This window comes from Larus michahellis, chromosome 5 (genome assembly GCF_964199755.1).
Source record: "Larus michahellis chromosome 5, bLarMic1.1, whole genome shotgun sequence".
Lineage (NCBI taxonomy): Eukaryota > Metazoa > Chordata > Aves > Charadriiformes > Laridae > Larus > Larus michahellis.
Window position 1 is genome coordinate 45,323,096 of NC_133900.1, and position 23,209 is coordinate 45,346,304.

The 23,209-nt window shown below is 41.3% G+C and overlaps 1 protein-coding gene across 9 annotated transcripts; it reads right to left on the reverse strand.

Annotated features, from left to right (window-relative positions):
* Positions 1–269: 269 nt before the first annotated feature.
* Positions 270–22,091, reverse strand: MFAP3L (microfibril associated protein 3 like). 9 transcript variants are annotated; one of them, XM_074586999.1, is made up of 4 exons: positions 21,899–22,068; positions 9,248–9,655; positions 5,537–5,602; positions 270–5,419 (listed from the first exon to the last, which is right to left on the reverse strand). In XM_074586999.1, exons 2-4 carry the CDS (start codon positions 9,528–9,530, stop codon positions 4,737–4,739), a joined length of 1,032 nt encoding a protein of 343 aa, XP_074443100.1. In that variant the 5' UTR covers positions 9,531–9,655; positions 21,899–22,068; the 3' UTR covers positions 270–4,736. The 9 variants fall into 9 exon arrangements, with proteins under 9 accessions (XP_074443100.1, XP_074443095.1, XP_074443098.1 ...); XM_074586994.1 differs by lacking the exon at positions 21,899–22,068 and adding an exon at positions 21,339–21,587; XM_074586997.1 differs by lacking the exon at positions 21,899–22,068 and adding an exon at positions 13,205–13,288.
* Between the last annotated feature and the right edge of the window lie 1,118 nt (positions 22,092–23,209).

Here is a 23,209-nt window from a genome sequence, read left to right on the forward strand (position 1 = left end):
TACTAGGGTGCATCTGGGAGAAAAGACTTTTACTTCATTGGCCCCAACTCTGAAACACCAGCAAGCCCATGACAGGGCTCAGAAAGGCAACAGTGGACAAAGTAGTCCTTTGGATTACATGCGTAAGCACCGACATGCTTCCAAAGGGAAGATGCTACATACTTCAGCAAGCTAGGCTATTGATAACACCACCAATTAACAAGTGGGTCTACATTCTGAATAACAACAGCTCCCTTTCGGAGCTTTACTAAAACTTCCTTTCTAGGTAAATAACTTTCTCCTGATCAAAGTTTCTGGAATATTAGCAGATGTACAATGAAAGACATAGTTCACTTCCCCTTGAACTGGAGCCATGTCATACTCTTACTAGGAAAATATCATCTTGTTGAGTGTGTACAAACTCGACATACTCTGTGCAAATTCTTTATTGAAACAATGATCAATATACAAGCTGGATCACATTTCATTTTGCCACTTCAGCACGAACTGGTCTCTTTGTGGTTTACGGCTGTGAACTATAAAATTGTAACAGTTATTCAAATCAAAATACAGTAACTACTTCTCAAAAGAACACATTCAGGTTTGTCTTACACTTCTTGTAAAATCAAAAAGGATTTTATAATAAATGAAATATAACTTAAGATACTTTAGTGCAAGCATTTCCTTTGCATCTAAGAAGCTTTCAGTTGTCCAACTAAGTATGGCATACTTAAGAGGCCAACTCTTAAAATAGCATGCTGCTAAGGTATTCCATGAGAACTTTTGAAATTCGACACTGTTAACACTTTTCAGAACTAGCTGATCTGAACCAAATTGAATGTCAGAAAGCCCTGGTTATATGTTACAGTACTTTTGTCAAAAGGTAACTCCAAATCAAGGAACTGACATTAGTATGTACACTAGAATAAAACAGGCACTGATTTTAAAAAAATCAATATCTGCCTGTATATGCCATTCTGCAAGTCTTATCCAGTAATTTTTAAGCACAGGAGCAAACGCTGTGCCCTACCTAATACCAATAAACCTGCATCAAAATGCTGATCTATGGGTTCTTTTACATTTTTTAAATTACAATCTCAAAAAATGACTGAAGGGTAGGTTTCATGACAAGCATACTCAAATCGGAGAAGAAAAAAGATCAGCAGTAAACAAATGCTGCTTAAAAAGAATATGTTGAATAAGAACATAGTGAGTGGTTTGATTGTATGGCCTTACATTTAGTGAAAAAAGAATAGAAGTTGAAAATTCAAATTCAACACTGGTTTCTTGTGCTGCAGAAATCTAGTCACGTTTCATGACATTTTGGCAAAAATATTTTTAAATGGTGTAAATATATCCTGCAAATCTCTTTTCCTTTCTAAGGCTGGCTTGGTGTTCCTTATGCTTTTAGAATGCAAATTCTGTTGGACTGGATTTTCCAGACCCTGAGCGTTTTAAGAACCTTAGTGTTTGGTGACATAATAAATACGACAATGTAACAAAAGGTGTGCATAGTCCAGTCGTGGGAACAGATCGCTCTAATGTCCCTGAAGTGCTTAAGGTGCATGAAAATACGTAACAATGCAAATGTTAATGTTTTCTTAGAGCCATCATTAATTTTGTATTTGTTAATTGTGTTCTTGCACCATAAAATAGCCATTCCCTAAGAAATACTGCAAGAAAGAATTGTTTACTTCATAATAGCACAGCCACAGAAAGTCTGGAACAGGAAAGATGGGTTTGGGTCTTGCTTCCCATCTATCTCCCAGAAAGGAAGTGCCTGAAAGCATGTAAAAAGCCTTAGGCTTACACGTGTTATACAATGGATGAATAAAGATACTGAGCAGCATACATGAAAACAGAAAAAATACATAAACCAGAACCATTACAATCTGTATTTTCTTCAGGTACAGTGCTGATCTGCTTTTATTCCAGTAATACCACAAAGCTAAATGTCCAAAGAATTTATAGCAGGCTGGCTGGGCCATTCCTACCTGTGAACTCTCAGCTCTGAGTGAGTCCAGCTCCAGCAAAGTCAAGGTTCCCTTTGACCTTGCAACGGCGGGAATTCAGCACAACACCTATTACGTGCATCTCATACAAATAACTGTTGCTCATAATGTGGTTTGCAATGTACATTTGTTCATGTGTACTTCAAATACATGCTCTTTGTGGGCAACCTTTGGAAAAAAACATAGTCTGTATCTTCAAGGAAGTTTACACAGAGATACTGAAGAAAACCATGGGGATTGTTTGCTCTCAAATGTTTCTCAATAAATAAATAATAAACAGGCTGGAGGACAGTCTGAGAGCAGCAGTCAGGATCAGAACTGCCTGGTACCAATCACCACATAAATATGTGAAGGGGGCTGGTCTCTACTGAAAAAAGTTCATAATTAAAAAACAATTAAAATAGTGTAGTTTAATAAATAATTTTGAAACTTAAAAAAAAAAGTTATTTTTATGCTTTCAAGGAGAACACCCTTGCTTATCTATGCAATCTCAGCTGGGCACCAGGCAGGTAACTTTAGAATGCATGAGCGTTGTTTGTAATTGCTGGATAGGCTGAAAAATCAAGATGCCTCTTTTCAGGAGGTTAAGGTGAATTAAAAGAATTTAGTGCAAGCTCCTGCTTTTGTTTCCACCCTCATCCTTTTTCATACCAGAAGCAAATTAAGTAACTTGAAAAACAGAAATGTACTTTGGACTCAAGCAAGAAGTTAACAGTTTGCATCAGTAGTATTTTCAATCGCACTGGTCAGAAGTGAGGTTCTTTATGGTATTCTCTTAATCTACCCTGTGTTCTAGATTTATATTGCTTCGCTGGAACGAAAATATTTCCAGCCACATTCCTAAAAGGACTTTGCCCTTGCATGTGCAAATGCATTTTGTATAGATGCCTGCCACTGTGGTGAGCACAAACGTTAGGCAACTGAATGCTGTGATTTTCACAAGTTGGTCACAAAATCTGAAGTCTGTTATTAAACATGTATTTTTTTTTAGTAACCATAGAAAGATAAATACGGAGCCTTCTCTGCTTCACCTCTGTAAGTCATAGGGTGTTCCTGTATTACACTGCTACTGAAGCTCTGCACTTTAACACAGAGAAGTTGACATAAAACCTCAGTTTATTATCAAGGGTTTTCTCAGACAGCTGCAACATTGACTTTGTTTGGTCTCAATTACCTGTGCAGTTAATGTACCCGATTGCCTCCAACTGACACCTTAAGCAGATGTGGCTACTTCTATAAAATGTCCAGAAAGCCACCCCACAGACCTAAGTGATATCTTTTTCTGCAATATACTTGATTCCAGGTTTATTTTGAATATCTATACTTAGACTACAGTCTTTCCTAAAACCTATGAGGTGACAGTTTGTTCATTAGTTTCAAATTAAATATGCGTCAGGGAATTAAGTAATATGCTATTAATCCTACACAGACTCCTCCTTGTAAGTGCTTTCTTTCCATACTCACTCCGGAGAAGGTCCGTCTTATTGTCTGTCTGCAACAGTAATTATCCCTTCCCTTCCACCCCTGGCATTTCCTGGCATAAATGTTGATCCTTTTTAATGCCACAATTGCTGTGATCATTAAAGCTTTACTGGGGTAGAGTCACATGTACTCAAGCAGTGAACATCCTACACAGGTAAGGGGTTCTTAAAATACCAAAGCAATTATAACACAGTAAACAGCTTGTGTGACGGTCATTGTAATTTCACAGAACACTTGATTTTAATATTTTTTTTTTCAGTTTGGATAAAACACTCTCAAACTTATGCTTATAGATGAATTTAGGATTGATCTTCAGAATATGAATCTGCACAAAATTGAGAATCCCAATTAAAAGGTTCTTCTGCCATTTCAGCCTTGTCATCAGCTGATTACTGGCATTTGGAGGACTGTTAAGGAACTTGCGTATTTTCTGGTAAGGTAGTGCATACTTACTACTACCAAATTACTACAAAACAAGACATCTTGCATATTTGCAGCTGTTTTCTATATGAACTTCTGGCAAAGTAAAAAATGGTCAAATATATGCAAAAAAACCCCTGCAGAGCTGTTGGACTGCAACTTTCTGGAAGATGTTTATGGGCTTCCCCATCTGTAAAATACACCTCAAAGTTGTTTCTCGATGTGAAAAAAGCGATTGTTGGCATCTTTATTCCATGGAAAAGGGAAAACCATTTCCCGTGTGCCTAAGCAGTGTGGCCTCAAATGAATCGGAAACATTTTAACTTTCTTTAATAGCCCTCTAAATCACAACGCAGCTGAGCAAACAGGGTTTGTAAATGGGATCTATTAGGATTTTATTTGGCTACTGGAGTGCTGCCTCTTGGGCAGTATTTCAAATTCACAAGATAATATTTGCAAAAATGCAATAGATGGAAATAACAAGAGTGAAGAAGGAAAATGAAAACCAGTTTTATGTTTAGTAAGTTCAAGTGTCCTACATCAAAGACTACCAATGACTTCCAGGAGGCCACTACAGGTGACTCCAACCTAGAAAATGCTGAGGTAAATGTTCCTTGGAAATACTCCTAATTTAAAAGAGCAATTAATATTAATGTAATAGCAATTACTCTGCCATACATCATGGTAAACTAAAGTCAAACTGAGAAGAAAGTGCCAAATAATCCACATACATGCTTTTGCTATGATAGTCTCCAGGTAAGGCTTAGCGGCAAGTACAATATGTATTTTTTTTAAAAGAGCTCCACCTGATTTTCCTGCTATGCATAGATTCAGGAGTAACTATCATACATGGCTTTCATATATAACGCATGTATTTTTGTCATTTGCCAATGCTGTATCATCAGAACTGAGTTCAGCAGAAGGCTCAGGAGGGGGCTCTGCAGGAAGTGCTGGTGTTTGAGGAGTGTCTTCTTCCTTGGTGTCCAACTGCATGCTTTCTTGTGACTGACCATCCATGCAGTCCTTTTTGGACAACGGGTGAACTGACACTTTTATTGCAATCTGTTGAGGTGGTTCGTGCAGTGACGATGCGTCAGAGTCAGCTGTGGGAGAGTCACTGCGCTTCAAAGCGTTCGGAATCATGTACAGCTCATCTGTTTCAGTGGTTTCCTGGCCTTCTGCTGTCTGCCGTACAAAATTCTGTCCTTGCTCCTCCAGACCCACAACCTCCATAATTTCTTCCATTATAGTCCTGCAGTTCATGATGAGAGGTGGCAAAGGTACGCTCCGAGCAAGCTCTTCAATATAGCGAGCAAATTCCATGGTCTTGAACTGGGTTACTTTGGCAAGCTCGAGCGTTTTGGCTGAAGTGATAATGGGGATACGCTTCGCAATCTCAAAGGCTTTCTGGAGTTTCTCTGCTCCTTCTGTTCTGAAGAAGTCATTGATTGCTTTCTCTGTTTTCTTCAGATGACTGCTCATCATACATAACCGAGTAATGTTCAGTATCATAACAATGGTAAAAGCTACAAGGCAGACAATCATGTAATAGATTCCCATATCTCCGGAGGTAAAAACAACCCTCAGCGTCACAGTGTTGTTAACACTGCCATACGCATTAGATGCGACACACGTGTATTTACCTCTGTCTTCAAAAGACACGCTGGTAATGTTTAGTATCCCATTGTCAAGAAACCACCATTTTCCTGCTGGAGAAGAGACAGAGTAACTTAGTTACAAGTATTTTGTTCACATGATCAGCATAGACTTAAACATCGCCTTTGTCAAACTGGCTTCAGATTTTGGAAGAAGGAAATAACGTTCACAAGACAACAAAGAATTTACCATCGCAAAGGCCTGTCTGTGCCCAAGATCCTAGCTGTGTTGCTATCAAATCCCTGACATCAAGCTGCGAATAATCGGATCATGCCCTAAAAAAGTCTCATAAAAAGATGTTAATATGCATGACATCTACCACAATCTTATGGTCAGTTAAGTTACAAAGAGAGGACTACTTACCCCAGAGAGCCTCCCAAACACATGCCACACTTCCTCAAAGAACAGTAACAATGGGACTGTGAGGCAGAAAAACCTACTAAGCCCTCCTTGTTTTGTTCCCTGACAATGCATTTTCTTACAATTATTTGCGGTGTTTTGTTACAGCATCTCATATAATTCTGTTAATGTAAACTTTAAAAACCCTAAAATTTCAGACATCATATACTACACTGCCTGCCCTGTGAGGTGTTACGAATCTAATTTTGAAGTATGATTTTAAAAAAGGGAAATAGGACAGGAGGAGTAAGATGGATGGGAAAGAGAAGTGCCATGACCAATTAAAAGAATATCTTCTTTGCCGGTATGAACTTCTATGCAGCACGATGGAATTCCTTTTACTTTTAAAAGTCATTTCTATCAGTGCAATATAATCGACATATTTGGTCACTACATGTAATTGTACAGGTACATTTCATATCCTTGGACCCTGGCACAGCAGAACAATTTAGCTATTAAACTAAGTTTTAAACAACATGTTAAAATCCAGTGCTCCTATCACTGCTAAAGTGATTCAAGATTCAACTAGTTACTGTGTTTGCCACTATATATTGGTAATGAATTAGATTTTTAGTTCCCCAAGTCAGCTGTGGTTTTACTCAAGTATCACTACCATTTAAGAGCTGTGGATGTGCATTTTTTCCTTTATTCGTTATGATATGACTTATTAAATTGCAACTTTGCTACAAAAAACATGATTCAACTCCAACAGGAGAGCCTGGTGTCAGTTCTTTCCTTCATGTAAACCGAGCCCTGGAAGTGTTCACATAGTGGAGGGAAAGTGTAGGAGTGCCTCTGAGCCTTCTGAACTCGTCATACAGGGAGATGTCATACAGAAGGTTTCCTTTTAAAACAATGACATAGCCTGATATATGCCAACAAGATCATCTAATACATACTGCTGCTCCGAGGCCGACTCAACTGTTTTCAACCTCTGTAACACAATCCCAAGCCGTTCCTGACAGGTATCTGCTGAAGGCAGTAATGGAATTTCAGTAACCTTCCACAGGAAGGAATTTCAGGTGTTCACCCATCTTTACTATCAGAAAGTTGTTTTTCCTTAAACCTAACCTAACCAGCTGCAATTTAAGTCTATTAAGGCAGCTGAGCAAAGACACAGAATCTGTGACTAGAAGAATAACACAGCGCAAAACCCCTGTGCAATGCATGTGAATCACAAGGCAAGGACTGCAGTCCTGCCACAGGTTGGTGCATACCTTGCTTCTACATTTATTTTATCATTTTCATGGAAGTTCTTTTGTTGTTAAAAAGATTATTCTATTTTCTTACTATATTTCTTTCAAGGAAGGATCTATAGGCAATTCTGAAACTCATTAGTCAAAAAAACCCTTTAATTCAGAGTAGTTATGGGCTTTTACCATTTTGAAAGTTTTTCTAATTAAACATGGATTATTCAAATTGTTTTTTCTACACTATCTCCAGTAGAAGCCTATGTAGAAAGTATTCCCACAAGATCCCTGCCTCAGTTCTTAATTACATCTTTTTATCCTCTTACTTAGAATTTTTAACTTGGCCGAAACACTATTTTTTGCCCTAGCTTGATTCTTGAAAACAGTTGAATCACTTTGCCTGAAATTAAAAAAATATAGAATAAAAAACTCAGTCTGAAGCAGACCTTCACATAAAAAAATGACCCCAATCTTCTAAGTTAAGCAAATTCAGAGGAAAACTCTCTTACAGAGGAAATGTCAGCATCTGTAACAGATGACACTTGTTTCTCCACCTCTAGAATAAGAAAAAATACAGAGTAGTGGCTGCTCAGTATTTCTTTGAATTGCAATGTTGGCTAAGTAGGTCTTTATTAATTGTAAAACGACAAGATGCCTTGCTGATGTATCCTGGCTCCACTGTTATAAATGACATAATGGCATTGAACGGTGACTCAATGACTGGGTCTGTGCCAGTGGATCCTAGCAGATAGTAGAACCCTAATGAGAAAACAATGATTGGAAAAAGGTATCATTGCTGGGTTTTGATAATTCAATGCCAATCTCAACATAATTATACATAATAAAGAAAGGTCTTGTGCTAGAAGATATTTCTTACAGGAAGACAGTCAGTTTCTTAAAGGAGGAAGTGCACTGTTGAAAGTCTAAGTTAAAGTGATGTTGTCTTAATACTACATCTGCAATTTTTACTGATTTGCTCAAAATTTTTGCTCACCTACCTAAATATTTGTGTTAGTATCTACCTCTCTCAGTTGACTGTACAAAGACCTAAAGTTAGATGCCTGACTAATGGGGAAAATTTGTTAGTGAGCCTTAGTAAAACACTCTAGCCCACTAATCACAGTATGTTGCCATGACTGCACAAATTATATGTGCAAGTTTGCTTACTAGCTCAAGTACCTCCTTTCTCTAGCTTTACTCAGAAAATTATATAATACTGTAAAGTAAAATATAACCAGTTATGCAGTAAGCTTTTACAGCTACACTATGCTGTTGCACATCCAGCTGGGTCAATCATTACTCCCGTCATAGCAGAGTTCTCCCTCCGGTCAACTATTAGTTAGGCAAGCTATTGTGCATTTATTATGAATAACTAAGAGTTTATTTCATCATGCTGTGAACAAAGAAGTCAGTATGGAAGGATTACATGTGCAAAACCATCCCAATTCCCCCCGAAACATTCCCTAGAATATAACTAGGATTATCACCCAAACCTTCCATTTCAGGAAAACAAGCTCATGTGTAATTAAGGTCTCTGGCAAATGCAACTGAGGAGTCTTAACTACAGCCAGGAAGGCTCAAACTTGGCTTGTCATTCCAACTGCTGCCCTATATAGGTTTTTCTCTTGGTCATTCAGGGCGTCTTCCTGTTTCTCACACACCCATGGCACTGTGCATAAAGACAGGAGGCGTATCAGGGAGCTAACTGTGTTGAATTCGTGCCAACAAACTATTCCCATATGTCAAGAAAAACCTCCCTTGAGTTGGAAAACAGCTTTTTAGTCTTTTTTGGTGCCAGAGAAGAACAAAAAGAGGACAGAATGGGAAATAGAATCAAACCCGAAGTCTTCCAATGAAAAGAAGCCTGTCTACACCTTCTGTTAAGTGTTTCAGCCTCTTGCTATGTGTTGCTATAAATAACACATTATAAAAACGTTATTGTTTTCTTCCAAGGTGTGCACAACAAATTTATGGCTGCCATCAGGCTTTCATATATTTTCACACAGGGGAACACCACAGTCAGGCCATTAAATTCAGGTTATTGGTCAACCTGCTGAAATCAGAAATGTCTCTGGACAGGCTACATCAGCATGAATACCAAGATCTTACCTTTATTCTCTTCCTCTTGGAGCAGGCGGCCATTGGAATTGTACCATCTGTAATGTGGACTAGGACTACCTTGGACATTGCAGTCGATCAAGGCACTACTCCCCTCCTTGACTATAATATGGTCGATGCGGGAGATCACCACAGGCACAGATCCCGTGTTCATTTCAGTGCGGTTGAAAGTGCTATTACTCACATCCTCAGCAGTTGTCAAAGCTGCTAATAAGATGACAAGGCGTGTGGTAGGCAGAAAGTACAAGAAGTGGTGGCTGTTCAGTATGTTCATTTTCCTTCAGTAGTGTACGCAACTGGCTGGGAACTGGGATCAGTTCTATTGAACGCAGGCCCTTGAGGCAAGGAGGTCACAAGAGAGTTCTACTTTGATCCGTGCAATTTTATGTTTAAAATATCCTATAAAATAAATAAATAAGTACAATGAGATGGCATGTATAAACAATCCATTAGATGTGCTCTTTTAAAATAGTGACACATCCATTAATGCATTTCACAACCATCAGCTCAGTGTCTTGTCTAAATACTAATGTTATCACAGTCCTTATCCTTACTGGAAAAAGATGCATACATTTTCCTGACAATAGTGTTGTTCAGACTGGCAGGCGTGGGAGAACGCTTTTATCACCTAGACACTTAGCGGCAATTTAGCTACAGCAGCAGCTACACTTTTATGCCAAAAGTTCTACAGATTTTTCTCTTTTTTTTCTTTTTCTTATTTTTTTTAACATTTGCAAAATCAACAGGAAAAACAAAGGTACAGCACGTTAAAGCTGTCACTACCAGTTAAGTGCTGCAAGTCTGTCACGTGCATGGTCTTAGGTGAATTGTGGAACATGGTGTAAGAAAGAACTGCTCCAGGAAAGGTTTTTGGAGCTGATGCTGGAATCCTTAATATATATAATTTTGTCCAAATACAATAGCACATACAGCAAAACATTTCAGACCATTCACTTTTCTTAAGCTACTGCATTTTTTAAAGTTTTCTGAAACAAAACATAGCATGGGAGAATATTCTTAAAAGAGTATATTGATAAAGTCATTTCAATGTCATTTTTAGGGCAGAATTAGAAAGAAAAATACTGACTGGTGACATAATTATAGGTAAGGTTTCTTTGAGATACAAATGAAATTGGGACTTTTCCATTCCTTGTGTGGCATTAAGCGTTTTTGCCAGTATACTTTTTGCACACTCTCACTACAATATTTTCCCTCAGCTAATCATCAACAGTGGGCCTTGTCTTAAGCAGTGATTTCAGTTCGTAGAGAGAGGAGGCGGGGGGGGGTTTACAAACGTGCTCTCTATTGGCCTCATTATGCTCCCAGTGAACACAACTGGCATTCAGTATTGACAGAGGGCAGTTGGCCACAAAATGAGTGCCTTCAAAAATTTCACTCAGAGTCTAAGGGTTACAAATGATGTTAAAATCACATCGCAATATCTAACTACATTGGTTTTACTCATGTTTTTGCAAGATACGTAATTGAAACTTAGTGAAACTTATTCGTTAGAGGAATCTACCTGGAATCCAAATACAGGTAACAGGAAGCATCTAATGAACGTTCCCCAAATGATCATTTTACTTGCAAAACTGTTTAAATTTTATTACGGATTTGGTTGACACTACGGTAACTTATCCACCTTTGCATGGAAAATGACTGCTGACAATGTTAGGTCAGATCTATATGTAAAGGAAACTCTAAAATACAAACAATCAATCCCCTTCCCTCTTTTAGTCTTTATTCAAAAAGGAAAGAAAACAACATTACTGTCTTTCACTGGAAATACTTGATTTGGGTTGTTTTCTTCCCCATCCCCTGTTCTCTGCAAGGCAATAAACTTGATTTCATACAAATAGAGACAACTGCTATTAAAAGAGCAAAATAGTTTCCTCCATTTTGTAGGATAAATCATTACTAGAAATGACAAACTATGGTTTTTTTAGATAAGCTGCACACATGGCATGCGTGGATGCTAGTCACAACTCCAAGCCTGCCCTCATTTTTTTCTCTGTTTTTCTAATTATTGAATGTGGAAATATTTGCCTTGAATAGCCAGAATAATTTTAGCTTTAAATTAATATGCAAATCTCATTTGCCATATAAAGCTATATAAACAATGACTTCAGAAATCCATTTCCAATTATGCAAAGCATGTAGAGCCTGCGCTTTTGAAGTTCTGTATAGGTATAGCCTGTCTGCATCTACACTTTGGAAAAAATCCTTCAATTCTGCCTATTCACTTCAGTAACTATTTACATCTCATTTCTACTACTCCATTAACCTTGGAGATAGCCATTCTTTATGGTTACACATATTCACTCTATAAAATGTTTCTGTACAGTGTTACAGATCTGCATTGCGCCATACAGAAAAGCCAAAAGACACGTCACACTTCCTGGCAAGGGAACAGGAACAAAGACTGGCTGGATTAAGACAATGGGAAGGGCAAAAGAACAACATAAATTGATTAAGCTTTGTGTTGCTAATTACTGGCTGTGGCTTGTTATCAGTGTATTTGAGCCTAGCATATTTTTGATGGCAGTAAAATCAGTGGCAATCAAAAAAGGTGTTTAGCATGGAGAGCAATTTGCATTCCAGCAGGAAATGAAACAGCATCACCCCAAGGGGTGAAGAGAAAACCTGTAAAGGCCCACAGTGTATTGGGAAGCTCAAGGCAGCTGGTGGCCCACTGAATCCTGACAGCACGCTAAACACCTCTGCACATGCATTTCTGTTTGAAATAAATACAGTTTGATGGCTAGTGCGAGGAATAACCAGGCAGCAGGTTTAAAGCAGAGTATTTGGAAATGGTGGCTGCTGCTTTCACGTGCCATCCAGGGAAGTGCTCTTGATGGACACTTGAGTATGCTTGAGAAGTCAGGGAGAAATGTCTCTGAAGAACGGTGTCTTAAGATGCAAGTTTAGACAAATGTTCCCAGGGCAACTAGGAAGTGACAGGGAATCTTCTCTTTGGTGTGTATCCCTGCACTGTTAGTGGCGAACAAAAAAAAAAATAAATGGAAAAAACCAAAGAAGGTTTTCTCAGCCTCCACTAGCACAAGGAAGCTAAAGGATGGCCATGCAGGGACCTGCATGTCCAGGACCCTCTGCTAACCTGTTGGGCAGGACCAAAAATGCTAGAGTCCAGTTGGAAAAGCAGGAAGAAGCAGAGAGAGAGAACTGAAAGCACAGAAAATATGCTCACACCAGACTCTGATGTAAAGGCAGATTTCCTGAGAGTTTCTTTCCTACTGCTTTGCCGTAGGCACAATAACAGCCTGAGGATATCAGGGAAAATAAATCTGTGAGCCAGCTGCTTTGTTAAACTTAAGCGATGTAATGCGTTATGATTCAGTCACGCAACTGAATGGGGATAAGGCTAAGAGACTGAAATAGGACTGTTAGTGCTATCTGCCCACTTCTGGCAAAGAAGAAAGAGAATACAGAATACTGGAAAAGTGGGCACAGTGCTGTCACCCTGGATCTTGGCCACAAGAGGCGGTAATTAGCTGTGGCCCATGATAAGCCTGATGACGGCAGCCAAAATTGTAACCTTTTAATCTGACCCAAAAGTCAGAGAAAGCTGGATTGACTAGACTAAAACAAAGATTCCTGTACTAACTCCTCAAGACTGACAGTAGCACAGGACACTAATGGAAGAGGACATCTGCAATTTTGAGTATTACTCTGTAGAAACAGACTGAGTCTCTGGGAGCATTTTTGCCACAAAAGGGTTGCTATAAACAAAAAGTTAAATTTCTGGTCACAGAAAGAATGTCAGCGTTCCTTTCTCCCATCCCCAAAGCACGTGAGCTAACTGAAAAAGACTTATAAAAAGTAAAAGTTTACAATATACTTTTTTCCTTTTCTTTTTATTTATTTCTTTAATTTTAAAACTGTGGTGCATGAAAAGGCAAATGAAAACCCCCAGCTATTCTGAGCTACCTTTTCCACCTGAAGTTGTAGCCAGGGACAGGCTTACTGCCCAAGATGGAATCAGAGGAATCCCCAAACTCTCCTCCAGCACCTAGAACATAGATAAATATAGATAACTTACCCTGCTGTATTGTATCGGTAGCAACATTTACCACTGAAAGATGGTTGCCAGTGGTCCTTGTATTAAATAGTTTTGGTTTTTTCTTCCCCAACCCAAATGGTATAAACTAAAAATATGAAAGTAACAAATTTACTGCTTGCAGAATTAATTTGCAAGGGAAATTGCATGAGACTTGTGCCACATGAGGGAACTATAACAGGCTTTTCTTATACATGACACAATATCCAGCTTTATGGTGCTCTTTATGCATTTCTATCCAGAGAAGTTCCCTGGAACGTGCTCCAGAAGAAGCACAGCTGCAAGGTGGTGCTGTTACTCCTGACTATGTGAGACAGGGACAAAAACGGAGGTTAAAACTTCTCTGTCCAAAATCAAGCATCAGTCTAAAAAGAAGGCACTTACAGCTCGGACTGGCTGGGAACATTAATCGCTCAGAGACATGTTCTGATTGACCATTTATTTTTTCATGTCACAGATGAGTTTGCTTCCCAGTATTACTGCCACCAAAGAAAATGACTGTGCATGAGGGGCCACATTTGTAAGTACTGCATTTGTGCAGAATAACATGATGACAGAGCACAAAAGAACAGAAGAGGAGGGCAGTGGTGCATACCTTTTCCTGGCTCACTCACTTCTGTAAGACTGGCCTGTTCTTGTTCTTGGAATAATGTGTAATCCTATTAACTGTGAGGTTATTCAATTCAGAAGTGAAGTACAAGAGGCCAGCTTATTGTATAATGCATAAATTATGTTCCTATAGCTTTAACATCCCAATGCTATCTTGCTTGTAAGTGATCAAGAAAATGAAATGATTTTCATTCTAGTTCTCATGTGTCTATAAATAAGTATCAAGGATGATGCTACAAAACAAAATTAAAGGTCATTCTTTATTATTTAAAAACTACTTGCTACCTTTCCTATTTTCCATGGGTAATGCCTTTACAGACTGAGCAAAAGTAAAAGTTAACAGGTTTTAGTGGAACAGGAATGCAAATGAAGGAACTTACACCACATGGAAGGTGAGAAGCTCACTGACAGTTCATGGGCTTAGGAGCAAGAACTACCTACTGAAAAGGTTAAGCTATGAGGGTCCAGACAGGCAGACGAAGAGAAGTGTCACTCATTTACAACTACCAGAAACTTTCTGACTTATTTTTCTAGTAATTTGCTAGTCAATAAAATATTAAGGCTTGGTTCCAAAAGAGATGATCTGTTCATTCTCCTTAGGGGGATTTCAGTCCTTCACAATTTCTTGGGTTTCTGTTTCCCTGGCTCTGTTGAATAGGTGGCACGCTGGTGAGGTTTCTAAGATGAAGAGCATGCTTCTGCACATCTAGACCAGGGCTTCCCAATTGGGCAGCAGCTCCCAACTATGTGTGTGTTTCAGTCTCTTCAGCTGCTTTCAGCTGCCTGGGGATCTTTTAGAAACTTCTCATCAGGGATGTGTGATACTGCTCCAGCCACGTGTGCTCAGCCACTTGGTGTCACACTCGCTGCCTTCAGCCACCTGATGGGAGAGTACAGAGAAGACAGACCCAGGCTCCTCTCAGAAATGCGCAGTGAAAGGACAAGAGAAAAAGGACACAAGCTGCAACAACAGGAATTAGGATTATTTATGAAGAAATTTTTAAGCAGAGGGTCAGTCAAGCCCTGCAACAGACGGCCCAGAGGGGCTGTGGAATCTCCATCCTTTGAGATGTTCAAAACTTGATTAGACATAGTCTGAGCACACTGGTCTACACTGGCCATACTTTGAGCAGGGTGTTGGATCAGACAGCCTCCAGCAGCTCCTTCTAAAGAAATTCTAATACTTAAGGAACACAAATACAAGAATTGCCATGGCGAAGTCAATGTGAAAAAATATGGCTAATCTTAAAAATTTCTATATGGGATGCTGAGAAATTGCCTTCATGATCCCCTTCATAACCCTTTTATTTTTGAGTAGCAGTATTTTAGAATGATGAGACAGGATGAGAGAGTTGACTACAGCCTGAAAAAAATGCGTGTGGTCTTCTCCATTGTACTTACTTGTTTAGGGCATCTGCAATAGCGAATGCTGGGTTTTTTCCCCAAATGCAGATAGTCAGACTCTAAAGTTTATGGGTTATTAGCTGCTGATAGATGAGAGAATTGTCAGTTGTGGTGAATCTAATCTTAAAATAGAATAAAGCAGAAATAAGTCAGACTCAAAGATAGACTAAGACAACCTTTTCAGAGAACTAACTTCAGAAGGTAGATGAATAAGAAGAGATGTTATTAAAAATACACACAATATTGAATGGTGTAAAGAAGACAGCTGAGACAATGTATTTACTACTTCTCATAATATGAAAATGAGACAAATTTCAGTGAAACTGAGGTGCAAGATGAGGCAGCGAGAGGAAAGAGAAGAAACTTCTGATTAACAATGACTAGACTGCAATTTCTTGACAGAAAATAAAGTAAAGGGCTGGGAATTCAGGAAGATTCAAGAGAGACTGTATATAATTTGATATAGGTTGATAGATTGATATAGTTGATAGATAGATAGTTGTATATAGGTTGATATAGGTTGATAGATTATGGTCGTTTATGCAGAATGTGGGTACTTAACTATCTTTTGTGTAGTCACTGTCCTCTGAGTGTGTGGCCCCGGGCAATGAACAAGAATGGCTGTCAGTATGGCAACTTGGAGCCCTTTAATAAAACTTCTGTCTAAAAGAAATGATAATAAAGAAGCCTATGTATTAATTTTATGTTTTCCAGGCACTGGTAATCTATCACAGGCAAACATTTGTCAGTTTGTTTTGTAAGGTGACAAATGATAAATAACAAAAGAAAGAAAATGGAAAAATCAAGGGCCTAGCTCATTGATGGCAGAAAGGGAGTAAAATTTGTAACGAGTAGCTTCTAAAGTTACTTTGTTCTGAACACATCCAACGCTGTAGGATGTAACAGAGTAAAGTTAATGACTTTAAGATGCAGTTATCTTAGTTTCAGGGTTCCACAGCGTATCAATAAATTACAGCAAGAAAGCATCAAGCAATAAAGTGATTCCACGTTTTATATGTGTGATCAAAAATGAATGCTATATCCAGACTTTTGCTGTAGGGAAAGAAGCACTTGCCATTCTATTCAGCAATGGTACAAGGAGTTCTTCATGCTGCCTGTACAAGTGTGTAAATATTTTGGAATATTTTTTCTGTAAATTTCTCCTGAGGTTTTTTCCTCTCTGTCCTACTTCACATCTCGATATTGCAAAACTAGCAAGCATATGGCATCTTAGAGACTTTAAGACCCCCTTCACTTTAAGTGTTTGAATGGTCTCATTGATTTAACCATGTCTTTGAATGGTCTGGTGTGTATGCCCCTCATGCCAACAAACACGCAGGGACCCTAATCCATTCACCTAAAAATGAACAGATGAAGGCTGTTGGTAGGTAATTATTGAAGAGATTGTTTAAAAGTAAGTCAAGAATGCCAAACCTCTGTAAAGTCCCCTTTTGATGTTGCGGCTCCTGTAATCCCAGCATCTCTGCCCTGTCAAATCAACTTTTTGCGAAATACACTGAAGTAACAAAAACACTCAGGCAACCTGGATGCTTAACTTTTCATTAAATAAGTTGTAGTTCGTACGTCCATTCTGATAGGGACTGAGCAATTTAAGTGTTCTTTCTTGGAAGTATTTTAATGACTCCAGTAAAAACAAAGCAAAGTTCTATATTTAGTGGAGAAGCTTGCTGTTTTTAATCAAGACAGGTACTGTGGTGGAAATGTCCTACTGAGTTATGGGCTACCCAGATCACAAAGCAGATTCATCACTCTCCATAGTGGAGACTTTTTAAGGCCCATCTTATATGTTATTAGGTATGCACGCTACTGGATTTTTGATCTTACAAATAAATACTTTGTTTATGTAGATTATCTAGATTTATTTAGCATTTGTATTTATGTGGAGGCTGGACAATAACCACTCAATATAGTTTTGTATACAAAGCTATTATTCCAGAAACATCTGTATGGCTTTAAGAGACACTTGCTTAACTCCTTGTGAGCTTTCAGCACAGCTGCTGCTTTACTGTTGCAGTAAACGCAGATGGATCAATGCTTAAAAGTCCCCTTTGTTGAGAAAGGAGGAACAAAGAAGATGCACAGAGAATCTCTCCCGCACTTCCACAGACATCTGCGTAATGCCTGGCCTCACCAAGTTATCTTTCATTTTCTTTACACACCTCTTATCTTTTATTTATACCGGCACTCTGTAGGCATTATTCTGCCAACAGTTTAAATAACCAAAGTCAGCAAACACAACAGCTCTCGTATGCTCTTGGCATGGCTTATGTGACCCTGCTAAGAACACAGCAATGCAGAATGCGGCCTGATTCACTTCCCTCCTCTTCCTCTTTTGAGCTGTGTAACCATCCTTTAAGCACATCTAATCGTTTTCCTCTTCCAAATGAAGAAGAAAAATTCCAGATGTAGGCCATTGAAACGAGACATAAAATTAAAAATTAAGTTCTGTTTAAACAAAGATATGATGGGCTTTGCAGGGCTAAAGACTTACGATATTTAAACTCTAAATTTTATATGTGCTTTGAATAAGGGAATGTTTTCAATGCACTGATACAGTTTTCATTATAGTATTTTAACAAAAGGCTCCCATTTTAGTTAGAATAGAAAAGAGAAAAAAAAATAGGAGAAAACAGGTTTTAGTATGACTAGTTCTTTTCCTTCCCTATAGAACTGCAAGATGGGTATAATTTTTAATGACTGGCTTTCACATTTATTGGTTTCCGGGATACAGGGCAAAGAGGTTACACGTGGATGCGGTGATTACAACAGGATTAACCTTGTCAGAGGGGGAATTTAAAGGAACCTAACCATTCATGACTGATTGCAGTAGAAAATTATCATTTCAGGTTAAAAGTGCCTGTGCCTATTTCCTCCACAAGTAACAAAGGGGACAGCAGACAGGATTCAAAGGAGTTTGCCCTGCACCACACAATAATGTAATGATAATAACACAATAACTTACTTGTACACAAACATTATCAATTCAGCCCTTTCCAAGCATGTCTATGTAAGGCCACACATATGCAATAATTTAGCTGGAAGCCCTCAAAAGTTTACTACAGAACCTCTATAATTTCAGACGTTTGTACCAGTTATTTTTACGTCAGATTGAAAAATGTAGCATTAAAATAACACGATTTTTTCTGCATCCAGTCTTGTCGGTAGGACTGCATACCACACAGTCACGCACGTATGACTGGGGACCACACACACAGGAGTGCAGCTGCAGTGCCATATACGTGCCCTGGCCCTGCATGACTTAAAAATATCAGCAGAAATCTTTTCTTGCTATAAAACTTTCAGAGTGGCAGAACCATGTGAATTAAATGTTAAGTTTAGGCTAGGTGGGTTATTCTTAATGCAATTCCTCTGCATGTGGTGGCCCTCTTTCAAAACAAGACATTTACACACATCTGTACAGAGTTCCTTATTCCTAATGAACAGGTGCTAGTCCTGGTAATTACTTTTACTCTGAAATAAGACAGCCCACTACCAAAATTTTGTAGATAGCTAAATCAAAATCACTAAACCTGTTTGAATTCCTCTATCCTGACGCAAATAGGTAGAAATTTTGACTGCCCTTTTCAGCCTTCCTGGCAGACAGAAAATACGATGCTCTAAAATGCTGCTACAAATGACGTTAATCGTAGTAACTGCTGAAAAGTAATAGCATCTCCATTGTCTTGGAAATGATGTTTCTAAGATGGGTCTGTATGTGGACAGAAAATGCCACCGTTTTAGTTAACAGAACTAAATAACAAAATTAAGACTACAAAGAGAGGTTTGCAAAGGCACACAAGTCTGCATGGATGGGCAGGAATCTGCTCAAAATGAAAAAATACCAGGAAGTACCCAGGAGCTTGGTCTTACACCAGTGTCTTCTGGTGACCTACTAATATGGTCTAGGATATCTCAAAGTAGGGTCATAGGCATTTGTGGCTGCAAAAACTTCTAGCAAAGATGCAACTTCCTGACAGAGAAAGAAGACACCGCTAGCAAAGCTCAGGACAGGTTACTTTAGCTCCTGGCAAGCTCACTCTCCCTATTATAAGTTGCATCTTTATCTCAGTGGGGCCTTACACTGACAAGAAGTTCAAACCACAAAAGAAATGCCAGTCCTCAGATTCCAAATTTTTTAGACACGAACTGAATTGGAGATTTGTTTTATTCCATTTAAATCATTCCCCAGCACCCATATCATTGCATCACAAACATGACCCTCTCCTAAACTGTATGGGGGTGGCTTTGAATATTTCTGTTGGTTGGTTTTGTTTGTTTTTTTTCCCCCTGGTTAAAGTGATGAATACACTTTAACCAGGTGCCTGTGCCGATTCCATCCTCCTCCTCCATATTAGAACAGGACCTGTCTAATTGCAGGGAGGCAAAGGGGACGGGGCAGGGAGGCAACTGGAGTTGTACAATATAGATCACTTCAGAATTCACTGCCATGCTTCCACCATGTGTTAAATGTTTTAAAAGCAACTGATTTTATCTCCAGCCTTTCAGGATGGGAAACATGCCTTGGACAAATACCACATATCACTGTATTAAAGTAGGAAGAAAATTTTTTTTTGGTGGATGTTCTGCTCTTTGTCTAGGCCTAGGAAAAAAAAAAAGGGTGTACAATGTGCACTCCAGCTTTGCAAGCTGCATTCAACATCAGCTGATGTTGATATACTGCAGTCTAAATGAGAAGGCTTTCTAATAAAAAAGGATTCCTACTACACCAACCACAAGTATATCACTGGTGCTGTTGCTAACCGTACACACTAAGCCAGACAAAAGATTCCTGCCATGCAATCATCATCTCCATTGAAAAGGTATCTGCTGTATTTTGTCCTACTGCAGTGAAGAAAGAAACTCTTCCACAACAACTAAAATGCTACATTTTTTTCCTTTTAACTCTTCTGTCTTTTTCCCTGTGAACTAACTTTACAGTCTCTCAAGCAAATACATACCAAATCAGGTCGCATTCAGTAATGAGCATTGCTTACACAGTTGGTACTTTTCTCTCCAGAGCGGGGTTATCAGGGTAGCTCCATTTGAGACGCTTCCATTTAACATCTGAAAGAGGAGTGCTAGGAAGCGCAGTCTCTTACAAGCCTCTCCAGATAAATGCACTAGAAAAGTGCCTGCTCAGTAGTGCTCTCTGTTCTCTTAAGCTTGCTCGTCCTACGCTGTTCGAATTTGCCCCGTTAAGAAACAATTTGATAGTTATTGCAAGACCGCGATGAAGTTTTAGATTGTCGTTCCCTCGGGGCACTTCGGAAATTGAGTTTTATCTCATGAGACCATCCTGTCAAGCCAAAGGGTAATTAAAGCAAAATATCAGGAGGCACCCCATATTATAAATTTGAAGCAGCACAGTTTAAGCTCTCTTAAGCAATCAGCTCCGCTGCAGAGGTCTCTGTACCGCATCCATACCCCCCGTTCTCCTGCCCATTGCGGGACGGCAGCGAGCATCCCGACGGCGGGCTGCGGCGGGAGCGCAGAGGCTGCGGGTCTCCGGTAAGACCTTTGGGCTCAGTAGCTTTTTTATTTTTTTTTCTTCTAAAGAAGCACACTTTCCGGCAAGCCCCGGTGCCGGTTTCAATTAATCTCTTGAACTCTCACGCTGAACACCACGTTACTCCACTCCCGTGGCGCGGTGACTCCATGGCAGGCTCCCCGCGAACAGCCGCCGCGGGAGAGGGACGATGTCGGGCTTGCCAGGCTCGCCGCGCTTCGCCCGGGCACGACCACCGTCCCCGTTACTCCGGACCTCCAGGCTTCCCCGAGGCAGCGCGCCCGCTCCGGGGCTCCCCGCGGCGGCTCCGCGCCGGGGACCGGGGCGCTCCGCAGCCGCTCCGCGGCCACCCCGCAGCTCGCCGGCAGCCGCGGCAGGTGCCGGCGGCGGGCAGCGCCTCCCCGGGACCGCCGCCCACCCGCCCGCCCGCCGAGGAAACCTCGGCCCCCGCCGCGCCCGCTCACCTGCCCGCCGGCTGCTCCCCCTCGGCCGCTGCGCCCGCCGCCCCGCGGCAGCGCCCGCCGCCGCCGTGCCCCTCAGCGCGCCCCGCGCAGCACCATGCCGGGGCCGGGGCGGGCGGAGCGCGGCGCTGCCGCAGTGCCGTGCCGTGCCGCAGCGTTACCCACCGCTCCGCCGCCGCCGGCTCCGGCAGGGGAAAGTAGGTCAGGGCGGCACTGAGCATGCTCGGGGCCGGGCCGGGGGGCGGCCCCGGGGCCCGGGAGGGGGGACGCGGCGGGGGGGCGGCAGTGCCCGGGGCCCGGCGGGGCGAGGTAGGGGCCGGGCCGCCGCCACGGGGCTGGCGGGTGCCGTGGGGCGGCTGGAGGCGAGGCGGCGGGGCGTGAAACGAGCGGGCGGCTGCGGGGCCGCTGGGGTGGAGGCGGGGGGGTGTCACCCCGCCGTCCCCGCTGCCCCTGCGGAGCCGCCGGTCCGGCGGGAGCCCCGGCCGGCGGGATGCGCACGGCTGCCTGTTCGCATCGGAGATGTCTGCGGGAGCAGGGGCTGCAGGAAAGGGGGAAAAGCCAACCTGTTTGGATAATCTTGAAAATCAAAATGCCGTGCTTCAGAGAAATGCTATGCTTGGTGTCTCCGCAGGGTTATATTCGTAACGGGATTACAGCATCCAACTCCAGTTTAAACCCAGTCTGAGGAGGTCTCAGTCCCTTCCCAGGAGGAAGCTGACACTGACTCTGAGCTGTCCAAGTGCTCTCTCACAAGAGGATAAAGGTGTCTTTTAGCTTGAGCAAAACTGCTTGAATGTGGTTGGTGCTACCTGTGCAGGCTGTGCAGCCACTAAAAATGGATTGGGATGTATGCGGGCAGCTGCAGGCAAGAGTCTGCCTGGGACCTCGTGTGTACCGGTGCTGTCCTGTGCCATTCTCACACACTTCTGGCTGACCTTGTGGCATCAGAAAGGGAGGATGAAGGGCCACCTTTGGCTGAGCATCAAGGCCAGTGGAATATGTTTCCAGGTGTTTGTTTGTAATCCTCCTATAGCCAGGTGTGGACCCTGCTTTTGATACCCTCTTCTGATTGCTTCCAGGGCAGTAGTAACTGAAGCTCCTCCGCTCCCGGGAGGAGTAATAAGATGAGAGAGCATTTGCTGAAACTGCTAGAAAAACATGGGTTAGGACTGCATCTCATGGCAGGGTGAGGGGTAGGTGAGGCACACTATGGTGCACATCAAAGCAGGTCTCCAGCCTGCATAGGGAAAACTGAAGAGGAACAGCATCAAAGGGTTCGGAAATGAAGAGGAAGACCCACTCCAGGGAGCTGGACTAGTTATGCCAAGGGCCTGGACACTTGGACCCACCAGCTTGCATGCAAGAAGAGCAGGGGTGGCTGCAGCTGCCAGTGCTCGGGAGTGGGGCAGGCACCATCGAGACCAGGGCTGCTGACAGACAGGGCTTTTTGTCTTCAGGGTCTCCAGTATGGAAAAATTGGGAGTCAGTGGGGAAGACGCATCTAATGTTGCCACACTTGGCCAGAGCCAGGTGCCAACTGAGGGAATAGGTGTGTGCTTCTTACTCATCCACTCACCCAGCAAAACATTTTCTTGATGGGAGGAGCAATTTTGGTCATAGGACCTTGTTTGCCACTGACTTTTGGCTTGTGCTAGCTTGGCCCCATTTACTGTGCATTTGTTTTTCCTTCTTCCCATGTTTAAGTACTGGTCTTGAACACAGTTGAGTGGCCTTTAACCGAGTCCCCAGTCCCACAAACTCCTTTAAGTCAGGTAGCACTCTGCTGCTCTCTGAATGCATGTCAGATCTCTGTGAGATGAGGTTGAATTTTTATTTGGAAAAGTCACACATTTTTCCTTAGTCCCTCTGAAAGT

What these genes read in the sequence shown, in the direction of transcription:
- MFAP3L (XM_074586995.1), bottom strand. Translation starts at nt 9,530, where the DNA reads ATGAACATACTGAACAGCCACCACTTCTTGTACTTTCTGCCTACCACA. An exon ending in CCAAGAGGAAGAGAATAAAG is followed by an intron (nt 5,603 to 9,247) that starts GTAAGATCTTGG and finishes TCTCTTCTCCAG; the next exon opens with CAGGAAAATGGTGGTTTCTT.